The following is a 19440-nucleotide window of genomic DNA, read 5'->3' as shown; positions in this document are numbered from 1 at the left end:
ACAGAGATTGGGATCCCCTTTCTGTCCTTTTGTAAACACCAAAAGGTAAATTTCATCAGCTGGTTTGACAACATTTAATATGCTTCAGCTTGTTTTTTAGTGACAAAAGAATCCAGGCTAAAGTAGAGATCATTCATTTGGTCATACATAACTCTTTCAGAAAAAAGAAGCAAAAAAAAAAAAAAAAAAAAGGCATTTCACACTTCACTTTTCACAGTATCTGCCAGTAATGCTCAGCTTCTTCTGAACTCCAGAGCAATTATTTCCCTGTTGTATTCTCCCTTTACTACAAAAAGTTTTGTTTCTTTTTGTGTCCCTTTGTAGTTGCACCTCATATTGTGCTCTGCTCAGGTTTTTTTCTCATTTTATATGCTCTTCCTACCCTTTTATTTTTATCATTGCTGAGACCTACTTTCTATTTTTGTAAGGTATCTTGAGATCTCATGATTTCACCAAATTGCTCTTCTAAAGCACTTTCTAGCCTGACCTTCATTTTGTACATACTGAGATACAACCTTTTAGTGGCAAGAATAGTGGATCCTAACTGAATGGCATCTTTTTCTTACCACCAGTATGTGACAAGAAAAAAAAAATTCTGAAAGTCCAAAGTGACTCAAGTTTAAACTACTTGAAAAATTTCCCTCTGCCACTTGCATCAAAATCAACTCATTTTTTAAAAAGTCTGTAGATTTAGCTTAATGGTGCAGGTAAAGTAACAGCATTTCTTCAAGTACATGAGAACCATCTACCTTTAGCTGCTAACCTGATGTACTTGCAATAACCTAGAATTTTACTAAACAATTATTATGCTGTTTTTCTTCAAATATCATAATTATATTTACACATATTCTAACCCTCTCTGGTATTAGTAACATAAGTTAACCAGGCACAGTCTTACTTGTTGAAGTATACAAGCTAATACTGAAGGAAAAAAGATGTTTAGGCAGCAACTCCTCCTTTGATACATGCCTTCATCAGTAAGTTTCAGGTCCTAAGCCTCTGCCACAAGACACTGGCAATAACATCCTCTCAGGAAGATGAATGCTATGCCTGAACATGAGAAGCAGCAGTCTCCTACGTGAGGAAACTGTTTTCACATTCATTTATTTAATAGTATCATTCTGTAGCGCCCACTTCCACTTTTTTTTAAAGTAGCCATCACATTTTTGTTAGGATCTAAATGTCATCACAACAATTTTTTATGAATATTCTTAATGACTAACCACTAAGAGCTTTCACCTTTGCTGGCACAACACCCAACTCACAAAGGCTGTAAAAATTTGAAACAAACAACTGATGAATCAGAAGAGAGAACTGAAAAAAGCAGGCAATCTAGTTTGACTCGTTTATATTGACTTTCTAATTTTGGTCAAAATGGTATCAGCCCAGCAACAGCTCTACCCAATCAGGAAAGAGACAAACAGGTACCGCACAGCAATCAACTGATATTTTGAGAAATGTGATCTCAGCTGTGCTTTCCACCTACAGCCCAGCAAAACAAACATAAATTACTTCTTTTTTAGCTAAGCATATCCAGCTTTAATAGAATAGTACCGAAGCTGCATTATCTTCCAGTGAAATTTTAACTAGCAAGGTCAAAGAGGAAAGCTGTACAACTTCTCCTGAGTAGTACAATGCTCAAGGATTTGTAATATTTTTGGCTATATTTCTTTAAATGCTCATGGGTAAGGACTGCAAAAGTAAGAAACACCATCTTAGAATGGCTGTGTAAAAAATTACATGCAAAGCTACATGAGATTTTGAAACTGCTTGCAAGACTAAACCTGTGCAAGGCACATGGGCCTTTCTGCACATAGCAAAAACTCAACATAATAAATGACATTACTGTGCATTTCCACATATTTGGAGTATTAAGTGCATATGGAATTTCAGACATTCTTTCCCACTTACAGAAAAATTACATTTATAAGATCAATCTATATCATATGGAAGTTTAAACATGTATTGCACTAAAGACAAACTAGATTAAAGATAGGAATTACACTCAGTTATTTCATCTTTTTATAGTGAGGCATTCATGTGAGACATGATGAACACAGAGTGTACTGAAACCTGAGTGGAAGGCTATATACAAGAGCACACAGCTTCACCTACACAAATAAATTTGAACAAACAAATCAAGAAAATCTTGAGATCTCTTTATTGCTTCCTGTCTGAAGAAACTGTCATATTTTGGGTTTTCAGGTGGTAGTGGCACCATATACTCCATCAGCATTTAACTCTTACTCTTCTGGCAACTGACACAAAAACACTCGATCATCATGGATATGGAAATGTTTTTGCTTACCTACATCTAAAACTCTCCTCCTTGCACTGCCCAAGTAGCAAAGGTACCCCATGGACCTGCTGAGTCACAGAACCTGACAGCAGTTTATCTTGGCAATTAAAGTACACCTGCCTTTCAGTGTAAGCATGATGAGCACAGGTACAGACTGTACAGGTGTCCTTATCAGTAAGGGAGGAAAGCAAAGTAGGTCAGCATTTTCTAACTAAAACAAGATCAGTAAGGAAGGACAGTCTCATCTAGAACCTGTGAATGTTGGCCAAGTACCTGTTATTACTTTATTTGGTGTCTGGGCCCTCAGAATGAGTGGGATAGTAAAAAACAAAAGGTCAGATGCCAGCAGCTGAGTTCCTATTGAATCATCAGCTGTAAATGATATCTGCCCTCCATGTTACACAAATTTCAGTGAAGTTAGTCAAAATTCTACCACCTGCTTCTCATTCAAATCTAATTTGCACTTCACTTCCAAATTTGTATTTCTGCTTTATTATTCACCTTGGAAAGAAAACCGGGGAGTTTTCTTTGCAGGATTTAATAGTCTACTTATAGGCAAAAGTCCTGTAGTTATACCAACCCAGAGCTAATATCTTCCAAATACAGTAAAGATTCATCTTGAAGTGACATTCTAGCTAGAAAAAATTCTGTTCAACCCCAGAAATGACAGCTGTCACAATATGAAACTCAATTTAAAGAAAAAAAAAAAAAAAAGGGGGGGGAGAGGGCAGTGGTGTAGAACACACTGGAAGTATCAAAAACAAATAGAGAACCTCCTGACTAAGTAATGTGAAATAAGGAGCAGGGAGAAGTTTTGCCACAGTGACAGCAGGGAGTACCTTGTCAGTAAAGAGTCCCACCTTTCCCCCAAATATTAATGCATTTGAGGAGAAGGAGAGACCATTAATAAAATGTAATTATACTTCAGTGCATCTACACCATAGGACCCTACCCAATAATTTCTACATCCCAAAATTTGATCTGTTCAGCTAAACTTTTCAGAAAATGCTTCATTTGCACTTAGTGAATTTCAGAAATCAAGAACTTGTGCTTAAGTTTATTTATGGACAGCTGGAGACCTGGGAAAGGTAAAGAAGAAAAGCAAGCACACTGTCACCAGAACAATATTTGATGAAAAGCTGTGTTGGCTCTCCAAAAAAAACAGTATTTCAGAAATTAAATTAATTGAAAAAAGAAGTTGAAAACCATATCCTCCATGGTATTGCTCCAATGACTGCTGATCTTCCTAGTTAAAATCTTTATTCTTATTACTACTTTAAATTTGAACAACTTTAGCCCCTATTTCTTATCAGCTCTTTTTTTTTTTCTATATTAAAGACTGGTCTTCTAACAGAAATATCTTCCTTGTGCAGATTCTATTAATAGGCAGCTTGCTAATGGTCTGACCTTTGTCATGGATAAATTAATCTCCTCAGGGCATTTTAACTCTAGGAATTCTTTCAGCTTTTTTAGAGATGTTCCCAAGCTTTCAACATCGTTTAGAGAAATTAAATAAAAGACTACAATAGCATATTTTCATAACAGTGTGTCTCACCAAGCAGTAATATCTTATTATTATTATTATTATTGATATTGTATTGTTGACCTATCTAGTAATTACATACACTCACTTGTATCTTTTGATACATCAGAACAGCAGGTTTCTGTATGATGCATGTCAATGAAGACTGGTTCATTACAAACTTTGAACACTGCATTTCTAATAATTTTACACTCAGTATACAGATGAAATATTCTTCACTTTTCTTAACATTTTTGCTTTTTCTTTCAGCCAAAAAAGAAAAAAAATCATAACTAAAGCTTTAGGAAGATGTACATATACTTTTCAACTCAGCACACTCAGAAATCATACTGTAGGGAAAGAGTGACCTTCTGTAGTTATTCACCTTAATCAGCAGGGAAATTCCTTCAGAGTTGTCAGAATATCTATCCTAGAATTGCTACTTCCTTCTTGGAAAAATAAACAAATTTAGAGAGAATGACTGATCAGTTATGAATATGCAAGCACACACACAAACCACTAGAGAAAAATGTTGTAATTTTTGCTCTTTAACGATCAATTACATTACTGATCAATTTCCTTTTTTCAATTGTCCTAGGCACTATTATAATGTTGAGCTACACTGAGGAGGAATAAAACTGAAAATATGCACTAGTAAATGTAGGAGAAAAGAACCACATTATCAATGCAAGTTCTTTGTAGGGTTACCTTGACAAGCATTTCAGCACAAGTAGTGGCATAAACAGCACTCAATCTCCTTTCCATATAGAGTTTCTTTCCTCTCCCACACTGTTGCCTCAGCATTTGGGATCAAGGAAGCATTTGTACGGCTGTTCAACAAACTAGACAGGAAAGTAATGCAGATGATAACCAGGAAAGGACTGGGGTTCTTTTTTTCAGTTTTAGGGTTATTGGAAGCTGGGTCAGTTCTCTGACATGATGTATCATGCTGTCACACAAACAGCTGTCCTCAGTCCAAATGAGGGATGGCACAGAGGAAAAAGTGAGTAACCAAAACACAAAGAGCACTTGGGTCAGCACTGGATAACCATTTATTTAGAAGCAAGCAGTAGACACAGGAACACACTATTGCCCCCAGTACAATATAAATAAAAAAAAACCTCTTGGAATCTCAGAAGACTGTGATGGTACTGAGCAGAGTACCAATAACACTCTTAAAGTATTTAAAAGGCAAATGTGTTCCTGAACTAAACACAGGTGCAGCACTACACTGTATAAGGAAGAGCCTCTGGTTGCTTTTGGGAACTACATGATTTACGTTCTATGACTGACTGAAACAGACAGATGGTGGGTTCCTGGGAGCTCATCACAGAGTTATCCATAAACCAACCAAAACCAGCCAGAAAGACCAGTCATCACCACCTGTAGATAAGCCTTTGCCTAATCAATAAAGCCAGAAATACAGTGGGAAAATTCCCTGCACTTAGAGGCCTCACCAGTGACAACCTTCCCCACAGCAGCACTCCCATGAGCAAAAAGGACATTCAACAGCTCTGAAACAAGGTTTTTTTCTTTGGCAGAGACAAGAGCAAAGCTGCAAAGAGCAAAAGCCTGCTTGCTCACAGAAGACAATAAGCTGATTTGGGAGCCACTAGCTGGTAGAGCATTTGGGAAGGAAGCTGGGCAGACCTAGGCACAGTGAACCTGATAAATATGGACAAGTCCCTACAGAGGATGACAAGGCAACATCTCTTCATTTAATAAATTGTTTCTGACAAACTGATTGCTAAATCAAACAGGTAAAGCACTGTGCAAATTATAATTGAAAATAAGTGCAGTTCTTCTAGCTGATGCAAGAGATGCAAAAATAATAACAAATCTTTTCAAATGTATCAGGACTGGGAAGTTTGCCAGAATCTGAAGAACTAATTGATGATCAGGATAAAACAGGAGCACTGAGAGAAGCAAATGTAGTTGCAGAGAAGCTAAATGAGCTCTTTGCATTGATTCATGCCCACTCTCGATGCAACTGGGAGATCTCAATGCGACAGCATTCTCCAGGGAAGGCTCATCAGAGCCACATGTCCAAAACTGAAGTGATCACAAACAACTTTAAGGAACAAACTGACCAAACATAGAGTAACCTATCACCAGGACTGGATAATTATCCAACAGTTCTAAAAGAACTAATTAATTGAACAGCTTAATTACTAACAGCACTATGCGACCTCCTGAAACTGTAACAAACATGAAAAGATACCAAGTGAGAATCAAGTCTGGTGTCTGGACCAGATAAATTAGAAGAGATCACAAAAGAAAAAAAGAACAAAAAAATGAGTGGACAGCCAGATAAACACAATCAGCTATAAGACTTCTAATTTCTGACTCATGCATTTACTGAGTTCTTTGAAGGGATTAAAAAACATGCATAAAAAAGACCCATCTGATACCACTCATGTGACTTTCCAGGAGACTTTTAACAAGGTCATTCACCAAAATCCTTATGAAACTAAGGAATCATGCTGTAAGGGAGAATGTCCTGGTATAGATAAATGATTAGAGGATGTAAAACAGAGTAAATTAGCAGTTTCTGCAATGGTGGAAGATGACCGGTGGAATTCCCGAGGTTTTGTGCTGGGATCTGCTGTATACAATTTGTCCATAAGCACAGAAAATGGGCAGCAGCAGTGATATGGAAGAATGTGGAAGGATTTCACCATGATATTCAAAGTATCAAAAATGAAGGCTGACTGAAGAGTTGAAAAAGAATTGTAGTCAGTTGGTAATAAAATAGCAGATGAAATTTAAATGCATGAATTTATACATGAAAGGATCCATGGAAAAGAACAGAGCAAACATATCTTCATGTTTAAAATTACAGCCTTTAAACCAACCATATCCACCTATAGAGCAATCTTGGAGTTAATGACAGTTTAATGATTACAGATCAAGAAAGCAAATAAAGTATTGGGAATTACTGGGAAATTGATTTATGCAAGCACGTAAATCTATTACATGGCCACATCTTAAGTGCTGTGTTCTGGTTTCCTCCTCTCAAAAACAGAGACAGGAATCAGGATTGGAAAATAAGCACTTAGAAAACCAAGGTAGCTGTGAAATGAACAATGGGCTTCACCACATTTGCAATACAAGAACAGAAGGCATCAAATAAAGACAGTAAAGGCAAAATTCAGAATAGGCAAAAGGAATTGTTTGCTATGCAACTCCTTGTGAACAATCTTTAACATGTTAAAAGTTTATATGGGGTAGAAAAGAGATTGCAGAATTTCATAGAAAAGAAGTCAGCTGAGGTTTATTTCATACACAGCTGGCTGTGGGTGTTTCTAAATTGAAAAGAGTTGGAGGTTTGGTAAGTACACACAGGAAGTATCATACAAGCCAGCTCCATTTTTACTGTTCTCCAGACATCTGAATCTCACCACTGCCGAGTATCAAGAGCAGACTGGATGAACTGCTCATGTGATCCAATGTAATTATCATTTTGCTGAATAGGCAGTTACTGCATCCAGCGATGTCAGATTGTTAAACAAATGCTTACCAATTTCAAAATTAGGATAACACTAAAGTGTAAGGGGACCTTTCTATACAACAGGCATAAGTTTGATCCTATACAAATTTTAGTATTGCAACCTGTGTTTGTGCTCTTAGGATTGAAAACAGACTCCTAACTGATAAAACATTACATGGAAGCTGGCAGGGTCCCAAAATGTCACCTAAGCTCAGGTAGTGTTAGATTTATTGACAGAAGCTACTGTCCTATTTAGTCAATGTCTGTTCCAAAAGCATGTCCTGCTTGTAACATTAGCCACAGCCTGAGAAGGTCACTCTTTATGCAGTTTATCTGGAAAGCTTAGGGATGATAATGATGTGGGAAAGTGGAACAGAACCCTGCTAGAATATTTCTTGAGATGGGCAGAAGTCTACAATACTGACTAGAAACAGAATCATGCAAAGCTTATCCTGCAAGACAGAGGCTCTACACAAACAGTTCTGACAGTTTTGACAGCATGTGGCAACCACCAAGGATTTTTTTTCTTACTCCACACAAGTAAGGTCCAAAGCCAACCATGAATACATACTTCAGATGCGTGTAAAAGTCCAGTTGACTTCCCCAGTCCTGCCCTGAAGATTCTGCTTTTCCAGTCTTCTGTATTCCCTACCTAAGACTATGACACATTGTATTATCAAGTCTTGCCAACTCAATTTCTCCAAAAGTCTGCCTCATAGAGTTGAATCATTACTCTTCCATTCCTTCTGACTCTTTCACCCAAGAGAGAAAATGAGCTGAGAAAAAATGAAAAAGAGCTGTAACTGCAGTGGAGCAAAGAACAGAGACTATTTGGGTTGCAACTATGGAATTCAGTTTGTGCTGTGGGTGCAAGTCATTAAGCCTATTTCCAGTGCTCCCATTTTTACTTTCACAGTATTCAATAATTATCTTTAAAGTTACGATTATGACAGCCCTTGAGAAAGTCTGAATGCTGGTTTTCCTCTATTTCTTCCCCTGTGTTTCTAGCTGCTATGACTGCCGGTAAAAAACATGATCCCACAAAATCTGCAACCTGAAAACTCAGAAAAACACACGCACACACAAAAACACACACACACACACTCTTCCTTTCTTCACATATCAGTTTTTAGTCCTGAAGATTTTTAATGCTTTAATAATGATGATTTTTCCTTCTTTTTGATTCTTCCCACAGCAGACAACTTTACTCACACTGCTGTTACTTCAGTTATTTTCAACACATACCAACTCATACTATAACTCATTAGCTGTCGGCATTTAAAAAACAGATTAGCAGTGCCAACTACACCTCAAGAAAAACATTTGCACTCCACACAGCTCAAGTGTTTATTATATACTACAGAAAAAGTGGTGCATTACGTTATCTATGTCCTTCTTTTTCTTTCTGCAGGGCTTCACTAAGCTGACAACTGACAATTGCACACTTGTTTCAAAACTACAGTAAGAAATAATTATTCTGAAGACATTGCATATATAATCAACACAATGTAATAGCTAAGGGTTTTTTTAATACACAAGCTACTCCTTTACTCATTTGTAATTTGCTAAAACAATGCAATGCTAACCTTGTGAAGAAATATGTATTTCAGGACCACTTAATAGACGAATAAGAAGCTAAATTCTGAATACTAAATAATAGCAAACAATTTGAGGTAGATATGAGCCTACAATTCATTATGACACAAAGCTATTATCTCAGGAACCTAGAAAAGCTACCCTCAAAATGACATATTAAGTTTAGGAGAAAGGTGTTATTTAATTAAAGATCCTTATTCTCGGTTCCATAATTTGTTGAGTTTTTAATACAATGGTCATAAGGAAGAACAACTATAAATCTAGGAAAATATAATGCCTTTGACATTTTTCATGTTATTTACATAGTATTTACATGGTATTTTACTGAAGTGTCTTTGAAGATTAAACTATGCAAGAGCAGTCTGAACCTAGCAATATTCGGATATGCTACAGCAGATATTTAGAAGAAGAGAAACAACTTAATCTTTGTTCCTATTCCATGTGCATTATCACAGAAAACAAGGATGCTGGTAAACAGGAAAGGAACAAATTATTTTTGTATTTGGCAGGAGAAAGAATATTGTGCAGCATAACCAATTCAGTTACCTTCAATGATAGCAATCCAAAAGACCTCCTTCCAACAAATCCCCAAGATTTACTAACCCTGGGATAAATTGTATAGGATAACTAAATGATCTCTAACTAGTTTATATGCTGGACCAGCCAAGAAAGTTCCTTACTTTTAAGACTGATCTTAATGTAATTTAATATTCTCTGTTTTGAAACCTTGTTCCACCTTTGAACATCTATGCTTTAGATAAAAATTATATTCTTCTTAAAATTTACCTGGCAATAGAGCTGAGTAATTTGCCCTACACAGGGCACTCCAGTCTTACCAGTGCATCCATCTGTAAGACTGGGATCCTGCACCAAGCTCTGAGAACCTGGTGCTTCAGTAAATGTAAGGAAGATCACTGTGATACAGCAGGACAATAGAGCAACACCCTAGGAGTTCTAATAAAGTTGGCAGCTACTATACTCAGAATTTTACTTCCTGATACAAGGCATTTTGACAAAGTCTAAGCATTTATTTCTACATGAACATCCCAAATGCAGTACTCCAGGCATGCGGTTTTCTCTGGTAAAGGAGAGATACATTTTGATATCTTACACAGTTGGAGAGTATGGGAAGATGACTGAGAGTAAAAAGATAATGGTATGGAAGTCACAGGGAAAAACAGAGTTGTACTCTGTGGACGAAATATGGTCAGCATATCTGACCTCCCAAACACTATGCAATCTAAGGGGCACCCAGCAGAGGGTGGAGCAGAGTGGAGACACCATGGCCAGGCACTGTGTTGAAACTCTTGTAGAGGAGAGAACTCAGTGCTACTTTCTAGTTGATAAGCCCCATAGCAGCTAAAAACCAAAGGAGATAAAGGAAAATGTTCTGCTCTTGAATCAGCAACTGTTACGAAATCATTCTACTTGGACTAACCCATGTCCACATCCCAAGGTTATCACGGGTACTATCCTGAGAGATCCACCCCCTACTACAACCACCCCTCACTGATTAAGAGGTATGACCAAAGCCACTCAAGTTCCATCTAAACATAAAGAAATAGTATAAAAATGAGTTAAGAATGGGGAGAAATGGGGGAAGACTCCATTGTAACTTCTGGGATCAGTTGACAAGCTGAATCTGTCTTCTCCCTCATAGAGACACCTCCTGTGTAAGAAATGTGATCTTTACATGTTGAATAATTGTCTCAGACCAGCTTTTATTGGGGATTAGAGCTTGTTAGTACATTGCTTTAAATTAATATATCGCTTTGAATATATATTTTGCAGTCTGATACTATCACTGGCAAGACTTAAACCTTAACCTTTCACATTTCTATTAATAAAGAGTGTTATCCTCCAAGGGCACTGCCCTCTGCCCATAGTGGGTAAAGGAGGAGACAAAAAAGGAGGTTCCTCTGTGAGGTGTGTGACCCTGAATAAGTCAGTGGAACAGATCCAGCGGGACTGCTTAGTGAAGGGTCCCATAATGGGACAATGACAGACTGGCTGGGCACAAGGGTCATGGCTTTCGTGGGGCTCTGACAGACTAATTAAACACAAAGGGTTTGAGTATATCTCCCCTTTTTACATGACAGCAAAGAACATATTTTGCTCTGTTTTTACATTGCTTAGCTCTAGAAAAGTCACACTTCTTTTGCAGGTAAGGAAGACGGGAGGAAGCCCAACAATTTCCAACAACTGAATATTCAAATAGCTTTTTGCTTTAAAAATATTTCTTAAAACTAGGAAAAAAAATAGGTACTCAAAGGACTGTTTCTACACATGGATAGACAAGTTAATCAACTGTCCTCTGTATTGCCTTGAATTTTTAATCTAAATTATTTAATTACAATTATTTACTACTTAGAGATGCTGTCAACTGTTTAAAATTTTTATTTGGTAAATGCATAAAAGTAGGACACCGAAAACAAGCTTATACACAATAATACAGACACATCAAAGGATTAATACATAAAAATCATGAGATGAAAAACTGACCTGCTGCTTCTGGTATTTGTTTAGCAGGGCTAAAAATACAATGTAACATCTGGAGCAGTCCGCTAAAGCTGCACAGAAGTCATTGTAGGTAGAAAGTTTGCTATAAAGAAAAAAAAAAAACATAAATGAATGAAAGGACTTTTTTCCACAAAACATTTTTTAGAAAGTCACTTTTGATTCTCAGAGCTGTATTTTCCAACAAATTAAGTCAATCCCAATACTCTGACTTCTAGCAGAGGCATGTGCAGTTATATAAGAGCACAACAGAAGCCTAGCTATCCTTGCCACAGTGAATCATGGGAAGAAGCAAACATAAGGAGCTTCCCAACCTGCTTGCCATATGGGCACATTATGCTACCACCAGCACGTCTTAGTGCTAAAGGGGAGAACTGGAATTTCAAGATGATGTGGGAAGTCAGACGAGAGGAAATAAGGGGTCCCTTCCTAGTGCACATCTAGTAGAGCCCAGCAACAGCACTAAGACAGCACATCTCTCACCAGCAAATAGAGAGACTGTGCCTCCTTGCAGGCAGGATTTATCTCTGCACATTTCCTAACAGCTGCTCCAGTCCTACACTGCTCACCTTGACCATTGCCAAAACAGGGAACTGGACATGCTTTCATCACACCATAAAAATGCAGTAACAGAACAAGCTAGGATAACATCTTACTTCTTATGTAGTCAAAACCAGGAAAGAACTGTGTTGATGTTCAATTTCAACTTATTACAGGAAGATTTACAATCTTATTGAATGAATAATCTGAATAGATTGAACACATTCTCTACAAAGAAGCTGCCTAAAGTTGAATGAGAGAATAATCATTCTGTATCACTAGAAGACAAAACAAAATTCAAATCTGAGCTCTTTAATGCATAGTGTATTTTTTTTGTGACTGCAATTTCTAGGAAGCTAATTAAATTGATTTTTATGGCTAATTTGTATTCTTGGAGCATGTAAGTTCTAATCTTAAGGAAAAAAATTTAAGCAGTAGGAAACTTGAAGTAAGATAAGTTATTTTTTCTCCATATGGAATTCTATACCAAGTAAATGTCCTTCTCAGAATTACAGTGTAAGTATCAATTACACTTAATTACAAACTCATTATCCCAGTTTTCATGGCATTTTCCAAGTAAAAGACATGCTCCCTCCTCAGAAGAAGTAAATATGTTCAAAGTGCTGTAATCATTGCTAGAGCTCATTTTTAGAAACAAAACTAGAGACAGATGTGAACAAGGTAGCATGGAACTGGGGAAGCCATTCACAGGCTTTACAGGTAGCACAAACAGCAAAGAAGCAGATTTGCCTGGTTCAGCTGGGGGGAGGAAGGAGTGCCAGCCCCTTATGTAGCCACTGTTCAAAGCACAACTCAACCTCATCCAGAAAGGAGAATGTGATGGATAATTTGGAGCACCTGAACAGGAGAACAAGTCCATAAAGAATCTCACTGAACACAGACAACATGACTCAATGCAGTAACAAAGCAGCAATGGCAAACACTTCATCCAGCACATCATTCATAAATTGCACTTATAATCCCACCATTCCTGAAATTACCAACAGCCGATTTCACAACTGCTTCCAAATCCTTGCATTGTTTGCAAGTCCATCTAGCACTGAATGCTGCAAGCTGATGCTTAGTAACTGGAAGACTTTTGACTGAGAAACTATTCAGACTATAAAATGATCTTTGTGGTGACTAACTCATACTGATCTCCCTCTAAAAAGCACAACTTGGGAACTGCTCATAAAACTGAGATTCTTTCAGCACTTCCATCTGCACACTCAAGCCCTGATCCCAGAGATTAATCTCCTCAAACACTCTGTAATAGCTCAAAACAATGAACACTGGTCATATTTTCCCTCTTGTGTATTTTACTTCACAATACACAGTTCCTTGTGTAATTTCTCTCATTCATTTTTTTTCAAACATGGCTTAAACCAGAATTAATAAATACCTAATAATTTATGCAGCTTTAAAATACAAGAAATGGTACTTTAAAACTCAATCAGAATTGGTGCGATCAAAGAATGACACAATACAACAAAATATTTTTCATGGGGATGATGAATCCAAGTATGTATGGTTGCAATTAAACAATTCTGTAAGTATTAACAGAGACCCAATTAACATACAATCTCATTAAAAGCTACACAGAGCTTTTTAAAAAAGAGTTCAATGTAAATCTTCCAATCTTAGTGCTTGGTCCTGCCTCCTTTGAGGAAGAGGGACCTGCCAGCTCACAGAACAGTGTTCCCACGTACCTGAGGACGCCGACAATCCAGATGCACACGTCCTTGTCGCTGCTGCGCTGCTCCAGCGCCACGCAGAGCTCGGGGATGGCACCGCTGGGGCTGAGCTGGCGCCGTGACAGGGAGCAGTTAGCCAGGATCCACAGAGTGGCTGTCAGCTGCACATGGAGCGTTTGGACATTCATTAACCACAGCCGCTCACAGCACAACGGGCTGCTGGGACAACTCAGTAAAGCTCAGCTCTCATTTCTAGCACCTAAAGCAGTCTGCATGCCCCGTAAACATTCCGCAGGTATGTATAAGCCAATAAATAACAACAGGAAATGTGTAGGCAGCAAGATGGTGCATTTGGAATAACTGAAAATATAAGACTGGTCTTTGCCTGCATGTAACCTCCTTCTATGTGGAACACATGATCTTACATATGCTTTAAAATCTTGCATGTATACAGCCGTGTACCAACTGGAATTAGGTGAAATGCTGTGGATCATTAAAGTAATTTTTTGCATAATTCTTCAATAAATCTTAGTAATGCAAATGTATATTTAAATCTTGAAAATAATAATATATATTTTGATGATAACTGTAAACTGCAAACTAAAATTAATTTACTTTAAAACACAATCAGATTTATTCCAATTACAAAACTTAAAGTTAATAATGATAAAAGAAATCCACTGTTTGAACAACATAAAAATGAAAAGCTTAAGTGCTCAAGTCTAGTTGAAGAAACCAAAGTATTTTCACATGATACTGTTCTATTTCAAGGAGCTAAAAGCATAATCTAACACTTGTAGATGTAAAAAATGCATCACCTATTGTGTATTTTGAAATATTCTGATTCTCTTCCAAGGCAAGAGTATTCAAATGACAAGGTCAGACAGGCAATGACATTTAAGTTAATTTTGATCTAATCCAGAACTTACTACAAAATGAATGTGAAGTCATTCAATCTTATGTGAATATGGGAATTCTTCAAAGTTTTCTTATTCAGAGTGAAGTTATAAACTTCAAATTAGTTTTGGATGTAGTTTGATAAGGCACAAAAACTATCTATTCAAATTGTTTCTTATCACAAAAAACTCTGGAAATTAAGCATTTTATCACTAAATTGGACTGCTTATCCAGTGATATGTAATTGCTAATTTTAAAGAAAAACTCTTGACAAAGAGCAGGTTAAGATGCTGTGTTTCAGCTTTTGCACATATATATGCAAAATATGTATATTCTGTCCATTCTCCAGCAGCTTTCAAATTTGCTGTCCTACTTCAACAAATTTCCCAGAGTACAATTCCTCAGCAACCCCATGATGCTCTGTAATCGAGCAACAAGAGATGCAACATGACAAAATGGAGAAGCAAGGCATAGAGGGAAAAAATATGTGATAATGTGATATGTGAATGGATTGAACTTCAGCACTAAAAATGCAATTTATACTATATTCAAAATACAGAGAATCTGAACCTACAGAAGCTATTTGCTTCATATCACTCATTTTAAGAAGACACCTGGAGTTTTTTATTATTTTAACTGAACAACTGCAAAAAAAAATTTCAGATGCACATTCCTTTTCAAGTCATGATGCTTCAAAAATAAACACAGTACTGGAGATACATTTTAATAAATACATTCTGATCAAATACTTTGCTGTTCTAAAGTTTTGGAAGAAAAATTCCTGTCACATGGACTAGAGACAGGCGACTCCATTCAGTGCTTACATGCAAGATGTTCACAGTCAGCCTAGAATGATATTTGTTGAATTCTAGCTAAGCTTCAATACACACAATAAAGGAAATGAAGGACAAGCCACATATTAAAAGTGTTCAAACCCAGACAAGAGCTTTCACTGCAGCAAAGACACTTACATATTGGATAATTGAAAAAAATATATCAATAGATGATGGTACAGAGGTCTCCAAAAAGAGAGTAAATTTTTTTGATGCTTGATACAGTCAGAGGGTTCAAAATCCTCAAGCAGTAAATTCTATCAAGAGCCATCCTCAGACAAAGAGAGGTTGGAAAGGAAAAGCAATGCAAAGTAACATACACTTAAATGTGCAAGAAAACAGCATTCACCAGTTCACAGAAGTATATATCCACAAAACACAGTTAATGTGCAACTGAAACTTGAAGAGTACAGTTTGAAAATAACAGCCAGATAGCAGCTGAATTCTAGAAATATTGTGATTGCTTCAAGCAGACCCTATGTTTCAGAGAGAAATGCATAACAATTGTCTTTAGCAATCCCCACCAGACCTAATCCTTAAGTTGCCATATGAAAGATCAAATTCACCCAAACAGAAAATTTAACTGCTGACAAATGCTATTTTTAAAGAAGAAGACATTTAAGTGCTTTTGAATTAAGGAACAAGGAGTACTTATTAAGTCTTGACAGCAACTCTTCAAAAATCTTGGTTTTTGAGTAAGCATTACTGTATTTTTATAAATATTAACAGACTGTTAGGTTAAACAACATAAAATTAATCAAAGTTGACCCTAGTTTCATGTCCTCTGTTAAGGAAAAAAAATATTACAAACACTTTTATTCTTGTATTATATGATTTCTGAAAAAAAAAAAAAACATTGCGGAAGAATGAAAAAATCAGACAGGGATTTTATTCCCACAAAAAGGATCTAGTAAGATTATGTATAACACTGCCATCTGGTGATTGTGCAATTATACAGTTAAAGAATGAAAAGTTGGTCCCAGTTAAATGGGATACCTCAGTTACCAAGGCTAAGAGATAGCCGAGCAGCCTTCAGAGACCACTGTGACTATTTAAAGTGTTTTTCTCCTTGAATATAATTTGCTTTCTATAACTGAAGACATGATTTCTGTACATCACTGGCTATTTGATCTCTTGCTACAAGATGCAGTATGTTACAAAAACTTTATTCTGAAGTTCACATCGATCACAGAAGAGACTTTCTTCAACCTTCCCTAAAACAGAACTACTCGTTCATCTGTCTATGATGACTGATCAATTAACTCACATGAAGGAAGTAGTGCACATGGATTTGTTGAAGGAAACAATATGAGAAAGTCACACAGGAATTACATAGAAGTAGGAATCACTACTTTTCTCACAAGAGGAACAAAACCGAAGTATCTGTACTATAATAGAAGAGAACACAAACAAGTGAAAGAGCAATCTCAATAAGAAACAGCTGTCAGTACTGACTTCTCCACAAAACATTCAAGAACTTCTTAGAAACAGCCAGTGTATTCAAACAGCACAAAGCAGTTTTGCTACACTTCCATTGTACTGAAAAAAGCAGAGATATGAGGGATTTTTTAAAGAAAGCGTAAAATACAACATTTTCCTTTTAGACATTTGCAAATGAAACCCTTGATTAAAAAAACCTAAATTTATCCACAGGCAAATAATGGAAGAAAAACATTCCTGCGAAGTTGTGAGGAATATCAGGCAGCCAAAATCCTGGAAATAAATTGATTCATTAGTTTTATTACTTAGACTAAAAAAATCAGACAAAAATCACCAATAGTAATGTGATGATTTAGGCTGTTTTCTCATACAATTTCAAGAAGTATAAAATCCTGTGCTTATAAATTAGTAGAGAATGAAAGAAAATTGGCATAATTAGCTGACAAACCTAGTGTAAACACTACCTCAGAAAATTGTTCAATGTATTTTCCTATGAAGTACCTGAAAGTTTACAATTCAACCATTTGCTAAACATTACATCAGTAACTTTCAAACAAATGCCAGGAATCTACCTGGCAAATCCTTGGTAAACACAATATCCATCCCACAGTGTTTCTAAAATACATGGGTTAAAAAAGTTTTAGGAACAGGGATTAGTTTTCAGAGCCACCACTTATCAAGGTGCTTTGTATGTGAAAACAGTTTTGAGCCTGCTGCCTTCAAAAGACTCAAAAAGTGTTTGCTTTTGCAACTGCTTTTTCCTTAAATTACAGTTCTTCAAAAACACTTTGTTGAAGAAACACAGCTGTATTTCCGTATACATTTTAAAAATATATTATTATTGTAATAAAAAGCCGTTATTCTTGTAACTAAAAAGCTTTTTGCAATCTCCTAGAGTATTGCAAAACCAGTTTGTATTTATTGTTTCAGTTTCAAGAATTTAGATATAGAACACGTTTTTATCTGTTTACTACAGTATCCAGAATGTTGTCAGCACAATAAAGTAGTAATGAGAAACTAGTTTATTAGGTATAAAAATACTTCTATTAACTTCAGAATTCCTAAAGCCTTCAAAATTGACTACACACAAACAGCGGTGGTAATTACATTAGGTCCTGAACAATTTAATTTCTTAAAAATAAATCTACTGAAATATAGGTACAACTCTGTCAGTAGCACATAGGGTTAGCTTATCTCCTCTAATTAAATTTTTCATTTGCCTTTGAAGTACATACTTTTAGAAATAAAAGTAAATGCTAACCTGGACTAATAAGTGGCCCAACTTGGAGAAATATGTGTCATATTCTTTTATGTTATTAATCTGCTTCAATAATTCCAGAAACATTTCAACAGCTCCTTTGCTGATCATTTTAAAACGAAGTACTTCCTTTTCAGACATGACTTTTATAGCTGCCAAGCAATAGACAAGAGCTTCATGGTTTGCTTGTAGATCTTCATTCCACAGAACCTGCAACAAATAATCTAAAAGGAAAATCATTATTCAGAAAGCCTAATATTAAAATTTATATTTGATACAGTCCAGTCATTAAAGACATTAACAACTGGAAAACACCCTCAGATTGAACTCTTACATTTCTAGTAAGTGGGCTAGAAAAATTGGATATTTGGACTGAAACCAAGAAACAATTATTGATGAATAAGAGAATGAGCCTGACTTTTGTTCTCCTAGACTTCAAGAGCCAGTGTAAGCTGAAAACACATAGCAGGAATCATTGAAATCCTCAGTCAAGATTTGCAAAAATGATTGTGTGTGCCTGGAATTTTGTGTACTTCCCATTACTTCCTTAAAAATCAAATGTCTTAAGGCATCTCAAATGGAGCACTAAAAGGCACAGGGGCCTAATTCAACTCTCACATTTGAAATCTGTTCATAGTCTTTTTAGATTTACTTTTTATGTAGGTAAAGTTGACATAGAAGTTTTGTTTTGTGCACTGTCACCACTGTCAGATATCTGAAATGTTAAAATTTATGGTTAACACATGGCCAAGTTATCTTTTGCAGACAAATTCAGACATTCTGAATTTAGTGGGGTATCTTAAACATATGAGTAATCCTAACCAATATTATACTTTTAAACTTCTAGTAACTGATTCAAAGAGATATTTATTTCTGCTTCCTATGTTCCATACAGTTCCAGTTGAAGAAAAACATTTTCCTATATCATTAAACTGAAGAGATTTAAAAATTTTTTTCTGTCTCAACTGAAGCTGCAAGTTTCTCCATGTATATATGTATATGAGTGAAGTACACACTCTAGGCTCTTGTCCAAACTCCCACCCTCACCAATTAAATCACTTGGGTTGTGGCAACGTGAGAACTCAGTTTCAGGTTCCTGCTCTGCACAGTATCAAACAGGGTCTTGAACAGTAGTTGTCTATTATGGGATGAAGGATTAACTTATTTCTTCTACTGGAGCCGCTGCACTGCACATAAATAGTTCACAGGGACAGAAGAAGAAAAAGAAATTGAATCTATAACCCAGTGACAGCAACAAGGATCTTGAGCAGTTGTAATGATAGGCCAAGGGTCACGTCTTCTTCCAGGACAAGGTGGAAGTATAAGTATTTATTAGTGTTGACAGACAAAGAGT

General features: G+C 36.3%; 1 protein-coding gene across 8 annotated transcripts in view; it reads right to left on the bottom strand.

The window, feature by feature from the left end:
* Positions 1 to 19440, bottom strand: part of ARMC2 (armadillo repeat containing 2) — a 75825-nt gene that overhangs the window by 26882 nt on the left and 29503 nt on the right. For 7 of the 8 annotated variants that reach the window (XM_068184207.1, XM_068184208.1, XM_068184206.1 and 4 more), the window contains 3 exons: positions 18090 to 18310; positions 13674 to 13819; positions 11410 to 11509 (listed from right to left, as the gene is read on the bottom strand). In XM_068184207.1, coding sequence (XP_068040308.1) covers positions 11410 to 11509; positions 13674 to 13819; positions 18090 to 18310 — 467 coding nt within the window. The remainder of the gene's footprint in view (positions 1 to 11409; positions 11510 to 13673; positions 13820 to 18089; positions 18311 to 19440) is intronic. The other variant, XM_068184209.1, reaches the window with a different exon arrangement.

Source organism: Anomalospiza imberbis, chromosome 3 (assembly GCF_031753505.1).
Source record: "Anomalospiza imberbis isolate Cuckoo-Finch-1a 21T00152 chromosome 3, ASM3175350v1, whole genome shotgun sequence".
Classification (NCBI taxonomy): Eukaryota; Metazoa; Chordata; class Aves; order Passeriformes; family Viduidae; genus Anomalospiza; species Anomalospiza imberbis.
Note: the sequence above shows the minus strand (reverse complement) of the source record. Positions and strands in the feature narration are given on the sequence as shown.